Here is a 22168-nt window from a genome sequence, read left to right on the forward strand (position 1 = left end):
TCACAATACACCCCCCACACACACCCCACATACCCCCATGCACGCACACGCACACACACACACACACACATCCCAAGCACACAACCTGATGAACTGTGTTAAAAAAGACATGACAAGGCACAGAGAAACCATATGAGGAAAGGGTGCCCAAGGTGGGCTCATTCACGCTGAGGGGAATGACAGCCCACGGGCCACGGGGAGTGCCACCATAACAGAGACCCCCGGAACCCCGGTCACCTGGACCTAAGGAGCCCCTGCGATGACGCCCCTCGCAGGAAAGGCAGCCAACCCCTCAATGTGGAGGCCCCCCATGAGGAAACACTGGAGCTAAAAGCTAAGAACAACAGAAAACCACAAAACTAAAAGACAAGACAATAACATGATCTAAGAACTAAAATCAGTATGATAAAAAATGATAAAGTAAAAATAGTCCCCGATAAAAAGAAAAAGATAAAATACTTCAATTATTAAAAAGGTAGGTCTTGAGCTTCCTCTTAAAAATATCAACAATGTCTGCGGACCTGACGTCCTGTGGCAGGCTATTCCAAAGTTGAGGACCAAAATGGCTGAATGCAGCCTCGCCGTGGGTTTTGGTCCACTCCTCACCTTAGGAATAATTAAAAGGCCGGCGCCAGAGGACCTCAGGATCCGCGAGGGTTGGTATGGAAAAGCAAATCAGACAAATGAGATGGCCCAAGACCATTAACACATTTATAAACTAATAAATAAAAGTACCTTAAAATCGATCCTGAAACACAATGCAGCAATTTTAAAACTGGTGTAATGTGCTCCCGCCCTCTGGTTCTCGTCAGCAGCCGAGCGGCTGAATTCTGGAGTAGTTGTAAAGAAGAGATACTCTTTTTGGGGAGGCCAGAGAGCAGGGCATTACAATAATCTAAACGACAGGAAATAAAAGCATGAATCAGCACTTCCGTGTTAGCCTGAGAGAGAAACAAGCAGACTCTGGCGGTATTCTTAAGGTGATAGAAACCTAAAACATTTTAAATATGAGGAATAAAACTGAGCTCAGAGTCAAAGATGACACCCAGGTTCTTCACACATTCTGAGGGATCAAATTCTTGTAGTTTTGGTAAAAGTTTCTCTCTCTGACCTCCAGGGCCGATAACTAAAACCTCAGTTTTGTCCTGATTGGGCTGTAGGAAATTCTCTGCTATACATGACTTAATATCTAAAATGCAATTTAAAACGGTAGGTTGTTGGATTTACCTAAGAGAAAACTCGACCAAGTGTCCTTGCGTCAACCAGGGCAAAACTTTCCAGTGTTTCCTCTTGTAAATGTGATTGGCCAGGTTTACTGAAACTTGTGATGTGACGGGCTAAAAGACTGGATCTTATGTTGTATATTACATATAACTTTGTTGTAAAGGAAATATGACCTACAGTCATTCTTAATAATACTGATATAATAATACTAATATTACTTTTTTCTCTCACAATATGAATGGATTTATTTTCACAAAAGTCACATTTCATTCCAAAATTACTGGACAACTTTGGTCTCATAATGTCATGATTTTTTTTGTCTCATAACATTATATCCAGGCAGTACTTTTATAATTACTGTATAGTGTTTTTTTCCTCAATGTGTCTTAAATACTCATTTGTAAGAATTTGTAGACTTACTGTTGACTCTAATAGCATAACCACATGTTTGGCTTTTTGCAGATGTGCTGGTTTCTTACTGGCACCGGGCCATCCACCAAGAGATCTCGGACTTCTTTAAAATATTAGAGTAAGCGCTTCTCTTTCTTAATTGTAGAGTGCACTCTGAGAAAGTAACAAGAGTTGGATTATGCATATAGTGTGGCAGACTAATTGAGAAAATGTAAATGATGTCTAAGAGGCTGCTGAGGAATGCACTAAATTAAGTTATGTGCTCAGTTTTGAGCTCAGTTTTGAAGGAATACACAGTAATTGAGTTGTGCTTTTGTGCATTTCCTTTGTTTTAGGCTCTGCCTACAGCACTTCAGGTTCATGGGCAAACGCCACATCGCCAGGTACGGCTCCTTTTTAATTGCAAAAACGCTGCACACGTGCCATCGCCTTATTAAGTCAACATACATACACGTCGACTGGAGCATGTATTATTCATGGCTCGCGTAGACAAACACAGGTGAAGCAGGAACACTAATGTGTGCCGCGTATGCGTGTGCACACTCGAGACGAGAGACGAGGGATGAAAACGGGGAGGGGCGTCTCGCTTTTGTGTGTGAAGCACAGCTGGATATTGGAGTGTAGTATTTGGCAAGCACATCGTGGGGGTTGTTTTCCCCGACTATGTGTGACTGCAAGACTACTGGAACCGAGCCACTGGCAGCCCTCCCGCCATCTTCTGGTTCCACCCCGGCTAATTAAATTAGCTCCCACTCCCAGCGATACCATGCGGGCTGAGAGAACACGCGGCTTATACCGCGTGAGAGCATTAAGAGAGTAAGGATAGCCGGAAGCCGAGCTCACTCTCAGATGTAGCGCAGCCTGCCTGGGAGGCTGTGAGCTACTTAACATTGGTCTGTGATAGCTGGCCAAGGGGGATACACGCCCTGTGTCTGCCTCGCTGCTGGCCCCGTTTGATGCTGGGCTGACTCGGTGCAGGCGCCAATTGAAGTTGCCGTCGGATAAATTACCCTGGCAGTGTTTCCAGCCAGGGTATCTGTTAACGATTCAGATCTTAATTCAAGCAATGATTGAATTAATGTTTTTTTACAAATGCATAACACAGGCATGTATTCATGTTGTATTCAGGCTCCACCTGCATGCCTGAGTGACTGTGCATTGATGGATTGTCTTCACATCAAGTGATCATTTTTCCATTCACATATGTGATACATGCATGTTGAATATCCACTCACTTGCCACAACCTTTGGCACACCTGCACTGTGTTGCATCAAAATGTGAACCAAGGATAATCATGTTCCAGGGGCGGAGCCATGGGTGGACTTGGGTGTGCACGGGCCCACCCGGATTGACAAACTGCCCACCCATTGAGATCCATGAAAAAAAAAAAAAAATATATATATATTATTAAATTATTTTTTTAATTTGCGTTTTGTTGTGTTTTTTATTTTATTGAATATTAAGAATGACATAATTGTGGTTGTCTAAGGAAGATCTTTAGAGCTCCAGAAGACGTCAATGTCGTATATATGTGACCTGGCTGTTCAGACCGCGGACGCATTGGAAAAGATCGGTTACGTGTCCGATCCAGGACCACATACTAAGGCCACCCAGGTCGAAAAATTCGGAATCGAGCCATTCAGACTGTCATGAAAATACAGGTCGCATACAGGTCGCATATGGGTAAAAAAATCTGATCCGGGTTGCATTTGCCTGCGGTGTGAACCTAGCCTTAATCACTTGTGCATTTTCTGCACTGTCAGTTTGACATATGTTTTTGAATCAAATGATGGAAATTAAAACATGTTTTAATGATCCATCAACAACATTTCATCAGTTGATCGACAAAATAATTAACAGATTAGCCAGTTATTAAGTCAGCTGCAGCCCTAATTATAACCTTAAATATCTTAACAAACTAACCATAATATTAGAAACGACTCTCGGTACAATGCAGTGCTACAATGCTGAATATTTTGAGAGTGTGTAGTTAACCGTTTATAGTCACTGACATTAGGTGATGGGGATAATTGACAGTAAATGTCTTCTTTTTAATGCTGTTGTATTCATCTTAGAAGAGTATAGTAAGGATGTTATTCTTTAAACTGAAAATTAGTTGCATTGCCTAATTGATTGTCATTCCCATGCCTTATATTGTACTTCAAAGCTTTCACCCCAGTTTAACCACAAATATTGCAGCACAATAAAAGACTACATATTAAGCAATTTATATATAATTATCTGTTGGTATCAAATAATCATATTTGATGTCATTTTTACATGTTAAAAGTTATTTTCTGATTGGCTTACAGTGATGCTTGTTCTTTAACTCAGTCAGTACCAGACTTTTTAAGAGCCTCTGTGAAATGACATATAAATATGTCATTGGCATATAGTATTTATATGTCATTGACATTAAATATGTCAATGACATATAAATGACATCTAAATATGTCATTGGGATAGAATGAGTTAATTCCTGGTTTATACCAAGGCATGTTACTAAATATGTAAATGTGGTTCCTTGACCTCTCAGGCCCGCCACACACCGAGCACATACCAACTGAAAAACTGGGACCCCTGGCGCTCTTATTGGGAAACAACATTTTGAGGCACCACTCATATTGTATTGTATTTTTTTTTTTAATGAACCACAAACAGACAAAGTGGATTGGCCTGGCCGCTTTAACTGTATTATAATAATATAAAGAGCGGAAATGGGCGAGAATCAAGGAAAAAGATTGTGGATATTTGAAAGTCCATTAGCAATGATTGCCCTATTCATACATAGGCTATACTGCGCTAGTGCATTTCAGCGACAGGGGCTCTCCATGCTTCGCTTTTTAGCCACGGGTATATATGAAATTATAAATATACTTCAGTATTATTGTAAAACACAATATATACATACGTGTATGTACTGTATTTTTTTGGAGCTTGGCAGTGGCAGGCTTCATACCAGGAAATGTAGTGTTTGATATGAAAGCTCATGTGATACGACACAACATTTTTGATTGGCTGATGGCTTGCCACTTGTGAAAACTCGTTGCACAACCCCACACACTGTGCAAACCTCGTGGTTTGCTGCTCTTTATATGTCCTTCCGTTCATCTGACCAAGGTACTATTTTTTGGATTTTGCATTAGTGTGTGATCTGATTTCATTCAGGCATCAAACAGCATCGCCGTGCATTTTAAACATCTGTTTGTTGGGACCCAGTTACTAAGATGCTCTGCTGTGCAGTTGAACTGGTATTCACCCTTCCCTAGCCGTGCAGTTTGTGCAGTTTATTAATGTCAATCCCGGTCCTCTACTCATCACTAACATACTTGAAAGAGTCAGTATACTAGAACTATCCATTATGACTGTCGACTCGAGCCAATAAAACTATGGGTCAAACTTGACCTTTTCTCAGCCTTAATGTAACACATTGTTTGGCAAAAATCTGCAGATTCCTCACCCTATATGCACTACACAGATGTTTTTACACACTTCACACTCACTCATAAGCCCTACTAATGTTAGCTGTGATGTGATTGGCTCGTGAACAGGAAACTAGCAGCGGCGCTAAAGCTGGCCCAGTCCACCCACGCCAATGGCACCCTGAAGGTCCCTAACCATCCCTCCCAGCCCTCAAGCCTCCTCCCACAATGGTAACCAGCCTTTTGCCGCTTGAACCACACTGACACAGCTTCTGTTTTAACACAAACTACTTGAATTGCCCTTGAAGCTACAAAAACAGAACATGAAAATTGAACTGCAAGCAAAATCAGTCTTAAATATACATTTATTGTATTTATTCATCAGTCATGTGACCACCACATATATTTATGTCATGTGAAACTGTTCTCAGCATGCTCTCCATTGTTTTCTGTGATCTGTTGTTGCTCCTCATTTGCAAACCGACTGTTCTACTGTAGCATCCGTTTTTACATACTAGTCGTCATTTATTTTTTATTGTATTACATGTCATTGGATTACCTGGTGTGCCTAATGAATAGTCCATTGAGGATATTTGCAGGCTGAAGATCAATGCAATCCAATTAACAGTATCTGTTTGTCTTTCCACCAGGATGGCGTCCTCGGGCGGGGATGGTCACCGGCAGGCACGTTCCCAAACCATGCCCATCATCCGGGGAAAGAACGCCCTCACCAACCCCAAACTACTGCAGATGATGGAAACCGGTATGACATTTCCACCAAACAATGACTAAAACGTCATTCACGTAATTAAATTCCGCTCTCTGTGTCTGATGTCCAGATGGGACTATCCAGGATGGGGACAATCTGAGTCCAACTGATGTTGAGGCTAATTTGTCTACTGAGGTGGCGCTCACTGTGCTCGATGTTCTAGAGCTCTTTGTGCACCATCACAAGGTGCGTTTTCCTTTTAACACGACATATCCTGAAATGACACCATTCACTGTAACATAGAAAACAATGGAGTTGTTGACATTTTTTTTTTTCAGTCTAAACTCACTCAATCAAATGACCAGTCTAGCATTAAGCCCTTTTTACCCACTAGGACTACCGAAATTGCTGTTTGGCAATGCAGAAATCAACGGAAAATAGATTCTAGTCGTACAAGGCACATTACATTTGCATGGTGGATAATTCTTTCTATTTTCATGCCCCCCATAGATATAGTTTGATGTGAAAACACAATTCTTTGAAATTGCTTAAAATGTGTTTGTGTGGGTGTGCACTGACAATGTGAAAACATACTCAAACAAATAAGGAGAACGTCCTGTATATCCATGTAATAATTCAAGAAAATATCTGTGTGTAATGTATATTGAAAAATTAAGTTAGGAGCACTAGATGATGGCAGTGAACTTTTCAAGAAGCAGTAGTTCGGCAGCTAGTGAACAATTCTTCACAAAAGAGAGCAAGTGATGACTTCAAGCTTTCCCACTCTCACTTGTAGTTTACTGTACAACTATACTTAAAACTGAGAGAATTACACATTCTGTATGTATCCAAACCATATACTGTAACCTTATGTTGGCGCCCTAGCTTACTGATGACACACAATTCAAAACACCACAGACAAGTCAAAACTAGAATAGATGCTAACATGTGTAGTTAGAACTTAGAACGCTTTAAGCAGCAGATATTTGAACACAAATGGTGAAGCAACATATAGACAGACGACATGACAACACTCACAGGCATGTTTTAATCCTCTGCGCAAAACGACTAATATTACTAAAGCCCCTATCCCACTGAGTAGCAAACAATTGCGAGTGTTTTCGAAGGCAGACAATTTTGCGTTCACGTCAGGGTTCGTTCAGTGTTGCAAATGTTCGCAAAGGCTTCACCAGACGTTCGCCAACAGTTTTAGTGATTTACAGGCGAATGTCTGCCCAACATCTGCCGACCGTTTGGCGAACATTTGTGACCTTGAACGAACACTGATGAAACCTGATGTGAACATGCATTTTTACCATTGCCAACAGTCAGAAATGTTAGTGGGTTAGGGGCTTAAAGCTTACTGAGCTGTTGTGACCATCTTCCCCAGATGTGTATTGCATTTATCCATCAATCCATCCATCCACTATTGTATATGAATGAAAACTGAACTGGAAAATATCATATTTATGAAATTAAAGTACAAGTACTACGTTTCCTTTTTTTCGTACCTTAATTTTGATCAGCAATTTAGTGGTATTTTCACAAAATGTGACTTTGTTTCAGGCCATTCTGTGATACACTGATGCCCTCTGGTGGAAAAGCAACCAAGCTTTTTAGACTTGTTGAAAATGTCCTTGCCTGTGATTCCAGAAGCAGCTGCTGCTTGATGATGGGCAAAACGTACTGATGAAGAAGGTGCTGGACACCTACTTGCTCTTCTTTCAAATCAACCAATCAACCGCTACCCTACGCCATATCTTCGCTGCACTCAGGCTCTTTGTACAAAAGGTCTTTTAAAGCAGCACATTGATCCACTCTAACAGACCACAGGTGACATTTTTTTTTCTCTCTCTCCTTGTAAGTTCCCCAGTGCATTCTTCCAAGGCAAGGCGGACCTCTGCGGCTGCCTGTGCTACGAGATCCTCAAATGCTGCAACCATCGTTCCAGCTCCACCCAGACGGAGGCAGCCGCGCTGCTCTATTTCGTCATGAGAAAGAACTTTGAGTTTACTAAGGGAAAGTCTATAGTGCGCTCGCATCTTCAGGTTAGTGCGCCAAAAAAGTCTTTCTTATCCGCCCCTTGAGTGCAAGTGCGGAGTGCAAGTGCGGATAAATGTGTGTTCTTTTCTCGACCGCTTTTAGGTGATCAAGGCAGTGAGTCAGTTGATAGCCGATGCTGGCATTGGAGGCTCGAGATTTCAGCAGTCGCTGGCCATTGTTAACAACTTTGCCAATGGAGATGCTCCACTCAAGGTGAGGCCACTCAAATCAAATATATCAGTGCAGTCTTTTTTAAAGTGCAAAGTTCTTGATAATGAGTGCATTGCATTTCAAAAAACAACTTACAATCAAACACACATGTTTTAAAACAAACAAAAAAACACATTGAACTTACAGAGATCATTAAGTGTACAGAGATCATCCATCAGAAGACAAATATCTCCCCGGAAATATCCAATCTTGGCTCCCTGAACCATCATCACTCCCTGTACAACTCTCTCAAACATGTGAGCTAAGGGAAGAAATGAAACATGAAATTGTAAGATTGTATTCATGTAAATTTGAATTGAATCATTATTTAGTATAAAACGTTTTATTTTCCTTTACAACACAGTGTTCATGCTCATGCTCCTGCATCATGCTGCAGTGAACACTTATTACCGAGTTCCCGACTCATAAATAAGTCTTAAAAGGCATTGAATCCATGAATCTAAAAAAAGGCCTTTATTGGCATTAAAATGTTTAGTTTTGTTTTCTTTCCTGTTTTTAAACAAACTAATGGATTATAACATAAGAAAAACATCAAACACCCCCCCACCAAAAAAATCGACCAATTTTTCCAGTTTTCCTCTATTGTGAAGGTAAACAAATACTAAATGACAAAGCACTGTCAAGCAGTCAGATTCCACCTATAAGTCATATATTACTTTAATTGTTGTAGCATTAAGGGAGTGAAAAAATAATTTGTTGATCATGATGGTGGTATTTGGAGAGCTAAGGATTTTTGAGAGTGCTTGGTATATAGTTTGAGAAACACTGCACTAAAGGGATACTTTCTCTTACGCTCTAAGAGAGAGGTCTGCTTTGGCCTGTACATATGTCACCCAATAACATTTAATTAAAAAAGTACATTGGTGGAGGTCTTCCATTCTCCGAAGTATATTTATTTATTTTAGTCAAAGTTAAGATTTGTGCAGGTGAAGCTAATTCTGTGACTGCCAGCCAATTAATGCACTACATCACCAGCTTTGGTCTTTCTGCAGAATTCTCCTTTCCCGGCCGAGGTCAAAGACCTGACCAAGCGGGTCAGGACGGTGCTGATGGCCACGGCGCAGATGAAGGAACACGAGAAGGATCCGGAGATGCTGGTGGACCTTCAATACAGTTTGGCCAACTCGTACGCCAGTACGCCCGAGCTGCGACGCACCTGGCTAGAGAGCATGGCCAAGGTCCACGTCCGCAATGGCGATCTCTCCGAGGTACTTTGAAGAGATCTTTGGTACTTTCCTCCTGTGTGGAGTGTGCGCATTCTCTTGCGTGGGTTTTCCCCGGATACTCTAGTTTTCTCCTGCATTCCAAAAACCTACGTCATAGGTTCACTGAAGACTCACTTTCAATGCTCTTTCGATAATGCCCTGAGATGCCACCAAAGTCCTGGGTAAAAGGAAAGTAGTAATTGGTATGTTGCTGCAGTTTCAAAATCCAATCATTTTTTTTCAAGAATATGTTCCCAGCAGTCCCACTAGTTGAAACACAGCATTCTGATTAATATTGCATTTGTGGAATATGAGTTAAGCAGCAAAATCCACTTGTTTTTAGCCATCTCTGGGGCCGGCCATTTTGTCACTTCTGTCGACTGAAAATGTCATCACAACTGCTCAGGGCTCAGGTAACGACCAATCACGGCTCAGCTTCAGAAAACAGGTCACCTCTTGCCCAAAGTCAACTGGGATAGTCTCTAGCTCACCTGCTACCCGAATGAGGACACACACACAATTGTGATTTGTTGAAGTGATTCAAATTGCATTTTAATTTTGATAAGTGAATCTTTTTTCCCGATAGGCCGCCATGTGCTACATTCACATCTCTGCTCTGATTGCTGAGTCGCTTAAGAGGAGAGGTGAGTGCGCGCACACCCCAAAAGCTCTCTTGCAGCATGGTTCGCCTATGTATGCACACGCACGCCATATGGACAAAGGTATTGGGACACCAAACTGGAAGCGAAAATATGGAGCTGAACAGCTTCCACTCATCTGGGAAAATTTTGTGGCAATTTGGTGAGGTTTGATATGGTTGAGGTCATGGCTGTCGAGTTCTTCCACACCAAACTCATCCAGCCATGCCATGACCGGACCTTCCTCAAACTGTTTCCCAAAATGTGGAAGCATCCGTTTGTCCAAAATGTTTTGTAAGTAGGGATGAATGACTTTGAAAAAGATTTTAATTGTGATTTTTTTTTTTTATCCCTCAGTATTTTGATTGCGATCTAATATGTGATTACGGTATTTTGTTCAAGATCCTTTTCCAATGTATTTCTTTTTACGAAACACAAGCAATAAATCTGTATTACAATAAACAATATCAGATTCATTATAAATCAATGTTTTGGTCTTACAGGTTCGGCTTATGCCAAAATGAAGAAAAATGAAAGACCATCATTTATTTATTAAAATCAGAGTTGTCAACATACTACGTAAATACTTTGACTGGCAGTCTTTTAAGTCCTCACTATGCAAACTTCACAAAATTCTATTTTGTACACACAAGTTAGTAAATCATAAATCAGATTACAACAATAATGCAAACAAATCAGAGGCATTATCACTTTTTATGTTTCATGAAATGTGGACTGCACTTGTTAAAGCGGAAGTCAACCCAAACATATTTTTTTCAAGAATATGTTCCTAGCATGCCCACTAGTTGAAACACGGCATTCTGATTAATTTTGCGTTTGTGGAATATAAATTCTGCAGCAAAATGCACTCGTTTTTGGCCCGCCCCCGCAGTTGGCTAAAAATGAGTGGATTAACACTTATTCCACAAATGCAATATTTATCAGAATGCTGTTTCTACTAGTGGGCTTGCATAGAACATATTCTTGACAAAAAAATGTTTGCGTTGACTTCCACTTCAAGCAATGAATTCTAGACACTATAAGAAATAAAATGTACACCGACCAAAATGAAGCCGTTTTAGTCCTCCAAATTGCAGCCTTTGTGGTTTGAAAATTGCATTCTTCTACATTATGATGTCGAATTAAATTGATAACATTTTCAGTCCTACTTACAATGCTGAAGTATTACTATAAAAGGACAACCAGCGATCCTGATCCTATCCTTGATGGATTGATTAATTTAGAGGTATGTCTCAATAGTTTTGTTCATATGGCACTTCTCTCAGTCTGCATCTTTTCAGACATGGTCACTTTTAACCTAGAAGTCATGCTCAACCAACCATTTTTCTCTCACTTTGCTAACATGGTTACTGCAAGGTCGTGAGAACCGTATCATTATCATTACGGAAAAGGGGGGTGGTCACGTGTGTTACGTTGCCATTGAACACATTTAGATGTCGGACGCCACAGAGAATGAAGATGGATTCCCTTGCTCGTAAAGATCTGTCATTCCTGCTGCTGAATTCCTCTCGAATTACTAAACTAACATATTGCATGTCACCTTTTCCCTATGTCCATTCTTTGTCATTTTAACCTTATGTCTGACATAGTTTTGCATGCCTTGCACGCATGTGATGAACACAAGCTGCCTATCTGCTTGTGGATTAAAAAAAAAAAAAAAAAAATGTAAACCTCCTTCCTCCTCCTCCTCCTCCCCCCCACCTCCCACCAAACAGGCTACTGGAGAGCAGACAAGGCCCGGATATCCAGTGTGTCCCCTGAAGAAAGTCCCGTCTTTAAATGTAGCTCCTTACTAACCACCTCCCGAGACCAAGACAGTGAGTGTGTGCGCCTGGGGGCTGTTTGGGTCAGGACTTCATGAAGCCGAAGCAAGGGATTATGGGAAGAAGTGTCCTGATGTATTGAACAGGTGGATGCCGATGCTTTCAAGGCTAGGGAACAAGCCGGTAGCCGGGCCGTCACAGTTGATACTGAGAGCCAATAATATTTTATTCACATTGTGGCCTCTGCTCGGGTAGCGCCCTGCCTCAATTAATCGTCAATTACGTCGCCTACTTGGATTGATAAGGAAGGACAGCACAGCACCTCGAATAGATTCCTGCCCAATATAGATGTACTACCATGTGTCTGGTGTTTACCGGGGATAGGGACCGGGCTGTCCAGTAAATACCAAAAATCCGCAAGTAATACTCAAGCCCTCAAAGGTTTGCCGTCAAACCAAAGATAAAACTATGAGAACAATGGAAAAATGTCGTAGAAAGACTAACTATTAGCATTGGTGTCGCGGCGGTTTAACTTCTTAAGTATCATATATTTGAACACAAGCGATAATACGATAATATAATAATACTCACAGGCCTACGCTGAAAAAAAATTAACAATAATACTGTAGCGTACTGAGGAGCTGTGATCGGCTCCATATGCAGTATTTACCAGCGGTGGGAGTAAGTCCTAAGTCACTGTAGAAAAAATCACGCAAGTCAAGTCCAGTCACCACCAAATTTCAAGCAAGTCAAGTCGTTATTTGGTTCAAGCAAATCATAAGTCAAGTCATAAAATCTTGCTCAGTAAAACGTGTGTTGGAGTGACAAAAAATTTTTTTTTCACTGATCCTACTACAAAAAATAAGGTACATTGTCTCTAAAAATGTAATGAATGTAATGCATCTATGACTGACTCTTAACGCATGTCAAGTCGTCTCCGTCGCATAACGGTAATATTAAATGAGCAAATGAGTCAAATAGGCAGACGTATTTGGAAAGTTTCTTTTTGAAAACCCTCTTTTTTCTTTCTTTCTTGCTTTCCTTCCTAAAAAGGTAAACTGTGTTCAAATGCAAATTTAAAATTATAAACAGGATGACTTGTCAAGTCATGAGGTCCAAGTCTAAGTCAAAGCGAGCCACTTAGATACCAAGTCCCAAGTCAGTCATTGCTGTGTTTTTGTCAAGCAAGTCGCAAGTCCTAAAAATAGCAACTCGAGTCTGACTCGAGTCAAGTCATATGACTCGAGTCCCCCATCTCTGGTATTTACTGTACATCTGCGCTGTATTATGTTATGTAAGCGCGTCCCCAGGTTGGCAAGGTGTGCACACCAGAAGAAGCATCTTAATGTCTGTTAACTTGAAGCATAGCATTTGTCAAAAATTGTGAAATGACATTACATTATTGTACAATTATTCAGTTTTTATGAAGTACCAGACTAGTACAATATTATATTTATTTTTGTCTCATTAAAGGGGAATGCAAGTCAAACATTTTCTTTGCAATCATATGTTCTATGTGCCCCCACTAATCTAAACATCGTATTGTGAATAATATTGCGTTTTGGGAGTAGGAATGAAGCAGATTAATCCATCCGTTCTCAGCCATCTCAGGGGGCTGACATTTTATCGCCTCTGCTGTCGACTAAAATTGATGTCAAAATGCCTTCTGGCTCTCATTGCAATCATCACGGCTCAACTGTTTTCTGTTTTTTTGTCACGTGACGCCGAGGGTGCTTGTACGTCAATTTCAGTTGGCAGCAGGGCACAGATCTGGGTAAAATGTCACACCCCTTGCTACTTTATATAGGGAAATAGAGTAATTGTGTTGAAATATGACAATCCTGCTTGGTGTGCTTCTGCCCTTGTTTCACTGAACCGAAAACCCATCCTGACGTCCTTTTCATTATTGTCACAACCCCAGCATCGTTTTCTCTGGGCTGGGCGGCCTTCATGTGCATCAGCCCTAACGTCAAGGAGGAGGGAGCCATGAAGGAAGACACGGGTACACAAGACACTCCCTACACTGAGGTCAGTGTTAGCTCAAGGCTGCTTACGTCTAAGACCGCCATTCTACTCTTAATGGAAACCTACGTGGTGTTTGTAGGACACCCTGGTGGAGCAGCTGGAGCTGTGCGTGGATTACCTGTGGAAATCTGAGAGACACGAGCTTATCGCCGACATCAACAAACCTGTTATTGTTGTTTTTGAGAAAAGGAGGGACTTCAAGGTATGATAATGATCTATATCAGTGATTTAGTGGTACATTGGCTCCCCTCAAGTGATATGCGAAGTGAAATAAATGTTCTAACTGTCCTGGGGTTGTATTGTTTTTTTTTTTTTTTGTCGTTATCTAGTTAGTTTCTTATTTCGGTTTGACTTTTTTTTTTTATTCTGTTAGTTTTAATTAGCTTTTAGTTTCAGGTTTATGAGTTTTTATTAGCTTGAGGGTTTTTTTCATATATGTTATTGCTTATTTACAATATTAAAAAAAGAAAAATGTGTAGATGTGTATATAGATAAATAGATATTTAGAAATTAATTGACAAGGATGAAAACGAAGCACATTTTCACCATAATTTTAGTTACTTTTAGTTAATCAACTTAAAATGGAATTTTAGTGTTTGGAAAAAAAACCCCACTCATTTTTAATTTAATTTTGAAAATGCTTTTTTCGATTTTCATTGTTAACTACATTGAATTGTGTATAGTACTGCAGTTGTTTATTTGTGTTTTCAGTGCAGTTACTGGTAATTTGTTCAGTAGAGTTAAGTTGGGTTTAAGCTTTAAGTACAATACAGTTGCATTATTCTTTTATATTTCTTTTTTTGTTTTCAAATATTTGTTTAGGTCCAGTTTTTATTTAATGTATGTGAAATACATTTTATTTGAATGAATGTTAATTGTACTGTTTAGGAATAAATCCTCTGCCTTGTTTTGATGTTGTTTTAATGATAGTCATGATGGTTGTACTTATTGACAGCTAAGTAAGAAGTTTGAGAACCACTAGGATAGCTTAAATGTGTGTGTGTGTCTCCGCAGAGACTGTCAGAGCTTTACTACGACATCCATCGCTCTTACCTGAAGGTGACGGAGGTGGTGAACTCGGAGAAACGGCTATTCGGGCGCTACTACCGCGTAGCTTTCTATGGACAGGTAATTGATTATTGCTGCATTGCATTGGTACAATATTATGTTGAAAATCAACATGGAGATGGTGATTTGACAGTCAATATTTGAGTATGGAACTAAATGGAAAATTTCACACAAACAGTAAACACAATTCTAGCGGTGTTGGGAAGTTACCAAGAACAAATCCTTTGTTACAACATAATTAATACTTTATTGTTCTGAAGTAGATTTTTCAGGAATCTTCTTCATTCACGCATTTATTCTTCTGATGACTTTTTACTTACTCTAAAATAGGCTTGTTACTTTTCAATTTCTTTTGTATGCCCCATTTACATTTTTTTGTATCCCAGTCGATTCACTTACTTTTGAGCATCTGCCGATACTTAAGTAAATTAAAAAGAAATTGAGGCACAGAATGGCACCAGTACAGCACTACAAAACCCAAAGCTACCGCTCACACCGCGTACTATAAACTTAAATTGCTCTTCCATTTGGCATGGTATTTTTACATCATGATTAGTTTGTCGCTCTGCAACCTTAGAAAAAAAAGAGTTTTCAGCAGATCAGTTGAAAGTTATGTGATATGGCCCAATTTTTTATTAGTACGGTTATTATGGTGTCATTTCAAGTGGTCTAACAATATTCCGCAGCGTACTGAAAGATGTCTGATGTAGCTATTTAATGAAACCATAATATTAAAAGCAACTTTATTTTCCATTGATTGGAATTGGATTGATTGATTCATCTGTTGCCTTCTCCTAAATGGCCATGTATCAACATATAAGACCTATAGACATATTGGAAGCAATTGTTTGTACAATGGTGGGAAGTAACAGAGTGCCCAAGATAATATCCAGTGTTGATTGAAAGTGCAGATTATTATATTGGGGAATTCTTGATACAGCTCTCAGATGATCTCCATAATGGGATTCAAGAGCCTCAAAATGCTCAACATTATTCTCTACATAGACAGTTTAGTGTCCTTAATTTCTCTGTGTGCTCTTTTCTTCCTTTTATTTTTTATTATATTCTAAATCAAGATTGCGGTAAGTGTTGCAATGTTTTGGTTTGTTTGTTTGCTAACAACTTTGCTCCTCCCCTCTCCGTTTGCCACTATTAACTCTTGATAAACTCACCCCTTGGAAGGTTTGTCAAAAGCTTGCTGTGCCCCAATTGACTGCCTTTAATCCAAAAGTTGCTTTCCCTCCTCAACAACAAGAGAGAAGACAAGAAGTTATGACAAATAAATAAATCTCATTCACTTTTGGAATTTAACACTGTTATCCTGACTGTAACACAATGGCAAAAATGTGTGCTGTACATGTAATATTGCAGTGAAACACAGATTGTGGTATGGATGTGTGTGCGGGTAGGGTTTCTTTGAGGAAGAAGAGAGCAAGGAGTTTATCTACAAGGAGCCGAAGCTGACCGGGCTGTCTGAGATCTCTCAGAGGTTGCTTAAACTCTACTCAGACAAATTTGGTGCCGATAATGTGAAAATGATCCAGGATTCCAATAAGGTCAGTGATGTAATGATTTGGAGAAGGTAATGAAGAGCTTCATAGCCCCGTTTTCTCCATTAGGTCAATCCCAAAGACCTGGACCCAAAGTTTGCGTACATTCAGGTGACGTACGTGCTGCCTTACTTCGACGAGAAGGAACAGCAGGACAAAAGGACGGACTTTGAGAGGCATCACAACATCAACCGCTTTGTGTTTGAGACGCCCTTCACCCTCTCTGGGAAGAAGCATGGAGACGTGGAGGAGCAGTGCAAGAGGCGCACCATTTTAACGAGTGAGCATTTTTACCATTTGTAACATACATTCAGGGACCCCAACATTAGGTACCGTATTTTCCGGACGATACGTCGCTCCGGAGTACAAGTCGTACCAGCAATAAAATGCATAATAAAAAAGAAAAAAAACATATATAAGTCGCACTGGAGTATAAGTCACATTTTGGGAGGAAATGTATTTGAGAAAATCCAATACCAAGAACAGACATGTCATTTAAAATTTAAATGACGAACAATTTAAAATAAAAATAGAATAGAGGCAACAACCGGCTGAACGGCATGCTTACATTACATTAAACAATGCCCACCCTCCACCCCTGGAAGCCAAGTTGTCTCCGTCGCGTAACGCAAATAAATGTGTCCATATAAATCAAATTAATAAAATTGTGCGCTTAGTACACAGCATTTCCACCGAGCTACGATGCTAACATTTAGCTATCATCCACACATGTAGCATTACAAGAAAGTTATGGTAACATAACTTTAAATTCACCAAAATGGTTGTAGATTGTAGACTTAAATAAGTCTTTTATATATCTAACCTAGTAACAAATTAATAAACAAGCTAGCAACTTATCTGACTATACAACCAACTTACCAGCCAGCTAACTAACAAACAACTGCACAACAGTCAGGTTAACTATTTCACTGATTTAGCAATTACTTCATCCACTGACCAATTTTTCAACCAGCTACCTACCTAACCCTAAACTAAGTCACCAACCAATAATCAAAATGTAAATGTAATATTGCAGAGTTTGCTAATGAGTCGTACTAAATTTAACGTGATAATTAAATGTGACATAATTTAAATTTTCAATGGTTAGTGAGTTGTTCAGACATTAGTTATTAAGTACACTTGCATATTCTAAACCAATGTAAAAGCTTTTGCATTTACTGTATGCTCGGTTTTGTAGGATTATTGTTGTGGTTGTGTAGAACTGCATACAGTATTGCATATTAGTATTCATTAGCTTGTGAGCATACATATGTCGCATGCTGAAGCATTGTTTGAAATCATTTTCTTTGCCTTTACTCAGCGAGTTCCAGCTTCCCTTACCTCAAAAAGCGCATCCAGGTGGTGGAGCAGCAGAGTACGGAGATGAACCCCATCGAAGTGGCCATCGACGAGATGTCCCGTAAAGTGTCTGAGCTCAACCAGCTGTGCAACATGGAGGAGGTGGACATGATCCGACTGCAGCTCAAATTGCAGGGGAGCGTCAGTGCCAAAGTGCGTCTTCCTCTCCTGTTCAAAAGCACACACGTTTTACAGGATTTCATGTTTTGTCTCACGTGGCCTCACGTGATCTTTTCTTTAATCCAGGTCAATGCAGGCCCAATGGCATATGCCAGGGCCTTTTTAGAGGAGAAGAATGCCAAGAAGTATCCAGACAACCAGGTTAAACTACTGAAGGAGATCTTCAGGTAAGTCTGACACCATCAGTGATTAGTGCTAAAATGTGAGTGACGGACGCCCCCCAAAATGTTTAGTATTGCCTGTGGTTTAAATCATAAATATTCAACAACCTATGATCCCAAACCACTTACGTCATTTCAAACTAATCTTAAAACTATTACCCTTAGAAATAAATGGCTTACTGATTATTTGATTTTCAAAAAATTACACTGAAAATGTACACGCTTATAGGCGTAAGTCCAACAACCCAGGCTAAACTTAGCTCCTGCCCATCATACAAAGATTGTCTCTCAGTGAGGATGTATCACACCAACAGTAGAGTGAAGCTCAAATCTCCTCCACAAAAAAGATAAAGATGCAACAAGATGGTGGCAAAGTATGTTTCTTTTCTGTTTGAGAAAGTTATGGACGGACTAAATGAAGCTCCTCACCTCATTCTCATCAGCTCAGCGTACTGTAGGTGCTTGGCACAAGATGGCGCCAGCCAGTTACAAAATACAAAATTATGCCAATTTTTAGAACACTATGTTTTAACTCTTTGAATGCCAGGAAATTGCAAAAAAGAGAACCAATTGAGTGCCAGTCAATTTTGAGCATTCTAACTGATCTTTCAAGGCTCACAGAATATTGTGTTTTATGACTACATAAACACAGAAACTACCATAACACAAAAAAGTTCATTTCTACCTTATTCCATTTTTATTCATCAACAGTAGAACATGGGTTGGGTTCGCCCAAATCACCTATTTTGGACCATAATACGCAGAAGAGAATATTTTTGCGAAAAGATATCCTTTATGCACAACAGTGACTTTTTAGTATTTGATTTAGTGATTCCTCAAACATCTGAACAGCCCCTTTCTTTTATAATATATCAACCACAACAATGAAAATATACTTTTGATGGCAAAATAAAGTATTTACAAATATTCACTAGTGTAACAATTTTACATTTGATAACCTTTACAAACTGTTTGCACGCTATTTAGTAGTAGTATTTAGTAGCGTGTGCGTCCATGCATCGTGCGTGTGTGTGTGCGTATGTACAGTATGTACAAAGAATGTTCATGTTATCGCTTCTAGTTCTCAATGTAATTAATCATCTTTTCCCTTTTTTGTGACACTCTCTGTAATAGATGAAACTTGACTAACACTTTGATCAACCACAAGCTGCTTGTAATGATTGCATTTCCAGAGATCCGCCACGTTTACAAGCATCAAGCATTATTTTGATACAAGGTGATCTCATCCAAAAGAGACCCAATGCTGCCATCTACTGGCCATAGTTTTTTTTTTTTTTTAATTTCTCAGTTTAATGATCAAACCAGAGTTACCCAAGACTTTTCGCCGCCCATTCCCATAAAAAATAATAAAAATAAACAAAACATAGCTGATGGCGCTCCTCATTGGGAATCCCACTGACAGCATTTCACATCAACAGCACTCAAAGAGTCAATATTCTCTGTCTTTTTTTTTTCCTGCACGCAGGCAGTTTGCCGAAGCGTGTGGCCAGGCACTGGATGTGAACGAGCGTCTGATCAAGGAGGACCAGTTGGAGTACCAAGAGGAGATGAAAACTCACTACAGGGACATGCTGAGCGAACTGTGCGCCATCATGAACGAGCAGGTTATTGTTTTTATTCTGACGCAACATCTGTTGTTTTCATCTATCATGTCATCTGAGATTATTGTTACTATTGGTGTCCTTGTACTTCTTTTTTCCAACTTGCAGCTCCAAAAACTTGTTCTCGCGTCCAGCGCCATCTCTCTCTCTAACAGCTCTCTTTCCACTCTGTCTAAGACTGGTATGTCATCACTCTCATTTTCACTCACTTACCACCATGACCATTGCCTGGCATCTCAACGCGCGTTAGGACTATGGGAAATTCATCCCGCAACTAGGACATTTTGGAGAACCATTGTGTGGGAACTGCTTTCTCAATTATCCACATTGTTTAATTTATAATTACCCAGGCAGCACATAGGGGTTGTAAAAAAAAATATTCATATAAATTATAAAACATGATTTTAAAACTACTTTGAAAGACCTCAATAATTATAGGTATGGGCAAGGAGCATAGTTTTTAACCTGGATTTAAAAGCATTGACACTTTATTGGTATGTTTTTAATCTTTATTCATTCATATTAGTCACTCTGATAATAAAGGATACCAGCAAATCGGGGGACCGTATTATACACAAGTACCTTGAAAACAATGTTTTTTTAAGTGTGTATAATACGTGCATTTAAATGAATTGTTCATTTGCCCTTATTTGAGCGAAAGCCAAACGTAAGACCAAAGCATTGAAGTATAATAAATCATACCTTGTTTATTGTAAAACTGATTAATTTATTGCTTGTTTTTCTTTTTTAAAAATACATGGGAGGAGGACCTTGAAAGCAATCACACTATTGAGGCAAAAAATTGCAACCACATTATTTTTGAAACTCTTTTAGCCCTACTTTCAAACACAATGGTGCACCAAAGGTTCCTGGGTTACATTACTGTGGTTGAACAGCACCAACAGGATGTACAGGAAGTCCCAGGAATTACAGTATAAGGAAAAGTTCCTGGAACTTTAGGTGGCAAGTCAATCCAGCTTTCCAATTCTTCCTTGTTATTATTTTTTGTGTCCAGATTCCTCACTCAAGGCAGCCAGGAACGGAGCGCCACAGCGGCTTCTGAATGGTTGACTGGACGTTGATTCTCCCGGGAGGACTCTTTTGCCTCTTTGTGAGTGCAGAAAGTGATAGTAGAAGAAGAAAAAGAAGACAAGGGAAGAAGTGTTTAGACTGTGCTCGTGCTAGTCTGTTGTCCTGTCGTTGAACGTCGCATTAGCTGATGCACCGGTAGGTTCTGTTTATTTTTGGTTCTCGAGCGGTGGCCCTGAAAAACTGGCAAGCAAAAAAATATTATTATGACAAACATACACACATGCGCCTTCTCTCCACAGCCTTGCCCTTTAGTTTCAGTGACCTTAACAAGTTGGAGGTGCATTCAGCTTCTGTGTGCTTTCTATTTTTGTGTTAAGAAGGAAATTTGACCCCCCCCCCCCCCCCCCCAAAAAAAAAACCATTTGAAGCTAATGCGAAGAAACCGAATGTGTTATTTTCTCAAGCGTCTCAAGAGCTGAATGCACCTCCGCTCGGTTTTTGAATGTAGAGGAGCTCCACAGTGCTAATTTGTATCCTCGCTAACATTTGCCCAAATATCAGCACGCCCATTTTCAAGCGGAACCGATTAAAAAAGAAAACAAAGAGTTATGTTTTGTAACATTTTTAAATGCATTGTTACTGTTATTATTTACTGTTTTGAATTGTATATAAGAAATATTAATATTTAAAACATTTGAAATGTTCCCTTTTTTAATAAGATATACATATAAATATTTGTTTAGCTGACTTCACAAAAAAGATAAAAACTAAAGTTTTATGTATAACATTTAAATAAAATTTTGTTAATGTTGAAAAATCATCAATGAGTGATTACTGCGTTGTACTTGTTTTGGAGTGGGCTCATTTTAACTTCCATATATTTTCTGGAGGCAACCTTGTCGTAAATTCACACTGGACAATTTAGTCTTCATACAAATACCCAGAGATGGACATTCCGTCCCAAGGACAGAATGGGACGGATGCCCATTTAGGGACGGCGGATGAGATCTTTTTTCAAAAGGACGGACTAAACAAGGACTTAAGTGGGTTTTCATCCCTCCATGTGATCGTCCCTAATAGGGCTGTTTGATTTTGCCAGACAAGAAAATCCCGATTATTTTCTCGCAAACCCGATTTTACAATTACAATTACGATTTCTTTGTAAAATAAAAGATTAATGAAAAATGAAGTATTTTGAATGTCTTTTATTCAAACTTAATTTTTCTTTCTTTGAACTCAAAATGCCAGTCAATTTAATTTAGTACACACAGAACAATCCATTGGGTTTAACAGCATTTTACTTACACACTATATTTCAGATCTTTTCTTAATTAAACCAATAATGAAAGAAGAAAGTGCGTATACCATCTGAAACGAAATCATCAACATGAGTGAAGGTAGACAGTCAAGTCTGTAAACCAAACATGGCATGTCATGTCATCTTCCAAACCGCTTATCCTGAACAGGGTCGCGGGGAATTGCTGGAGCCTAACCCAGCCGACA

At 39.6% G+C, this 22168-nt stretch overlaps 1 protein-coding gene across 7 annotated transcripts in view; it reads left to right on the plus strand.

The window, feature by feature from the left end:
- dock10 (dedicator of cytokinesis 10) overlaps positions 1 to 21485 on the plus strand; it is an 87744-nt gene extending 66259 nt beyond the window's left edge. For 4 of the 7 annotated variants that reach the window (XM_086035138.1, XM_086035136.1, XM_086035137.1 and 1 more), the window contains 21 exons: positions 1687 to 1753; positions 1971 to 2018; positions 5188 to 5289; positions 5709 to 5821; positions 5898 to 6013; positions 7421 to 7558; positions 7633 to 7815; positions 7913 to 8023; positions 9034 to 9249; positions 9833 to 9890; positions 11621 to 11722; positions 13590 to 13696; positions 13773 to 13895; positions 14708 to 14821; positions 16171 to 16317; positions 16381 to 16591; positions 17633 to 17823; positions 17917 to 18017; positions 19498 to 19636; positions 19742 to 19814; positions 20649 to 21485. In XM_086035138.1, the coding sequence (XP_085891264.1) occupies positions 1687 to 1753; positions 1971 to 2018; positions 5188 to 5289; positions 5709 to 5821; positions 5898 to 6013; positions 7421 to 7558; positions 7633 to 7815; positions 7913 to 8023; positions 9034 to 9249; positions 9833 to 9890; positions 11621 to 11722; positions 13590 to 13696; positions 13773 to 13895; positions 14708 to 14821; positions 16171 to 16317; positions 16381 to 16591; positions 17633 to 17823; positions 17917 to 18017; positions 19498 to 19636; positions 19742 to 19814; positions 20649 to 20704 (2516 nt within the window). In that variant the 3' untranslated portion in view covers positions 20705 to 21485. The remainder of the gene's footprint in view (positions 1 to 1686; positions 1754 to 1970; positions 2019 to 5187; positions 5290 to 5708; positions 5822 to 5897; positions 6014 to 7420; positions 7559 to 7632; positions 7816 to 7912; positions 8024 to 9033; positions 9250 to 9832; positions 9891 to 11620; positions 11723 to 13589; positions 13697 to 13772; positions 13896 to 14707; positions 14822 to 16170; positions 16318 to 16380; positions 16592 to 17632; positions 17824 to 17916; positions 18018 to 19497; positions 19637 to 19741; positions 19815 to 20648) is intronic. The other 3 variants (XM_086035141.1, XM_086035142.1, XM_086035140.1) reach the window with 3 other exon arrangements.
- The last annotated feature ends 683 nt before the right edge of the window (positions 21486 to 22168 follow it).

Source organism: Filicampus tigris, chromosome 7 (assembly GCF_054856515.1).
Source record: "Filicampus tigris isolate MCC_2025a chromosome 7, RoL_Ftig_1.0, whole genome shotgun sequence".
Lineage (NCBI taxonomy): Eukaryota > Metazoa > Chordata > Actinopteri > Syngnathiformes > Syngnathidae > Filicampus > Filicampus tigris.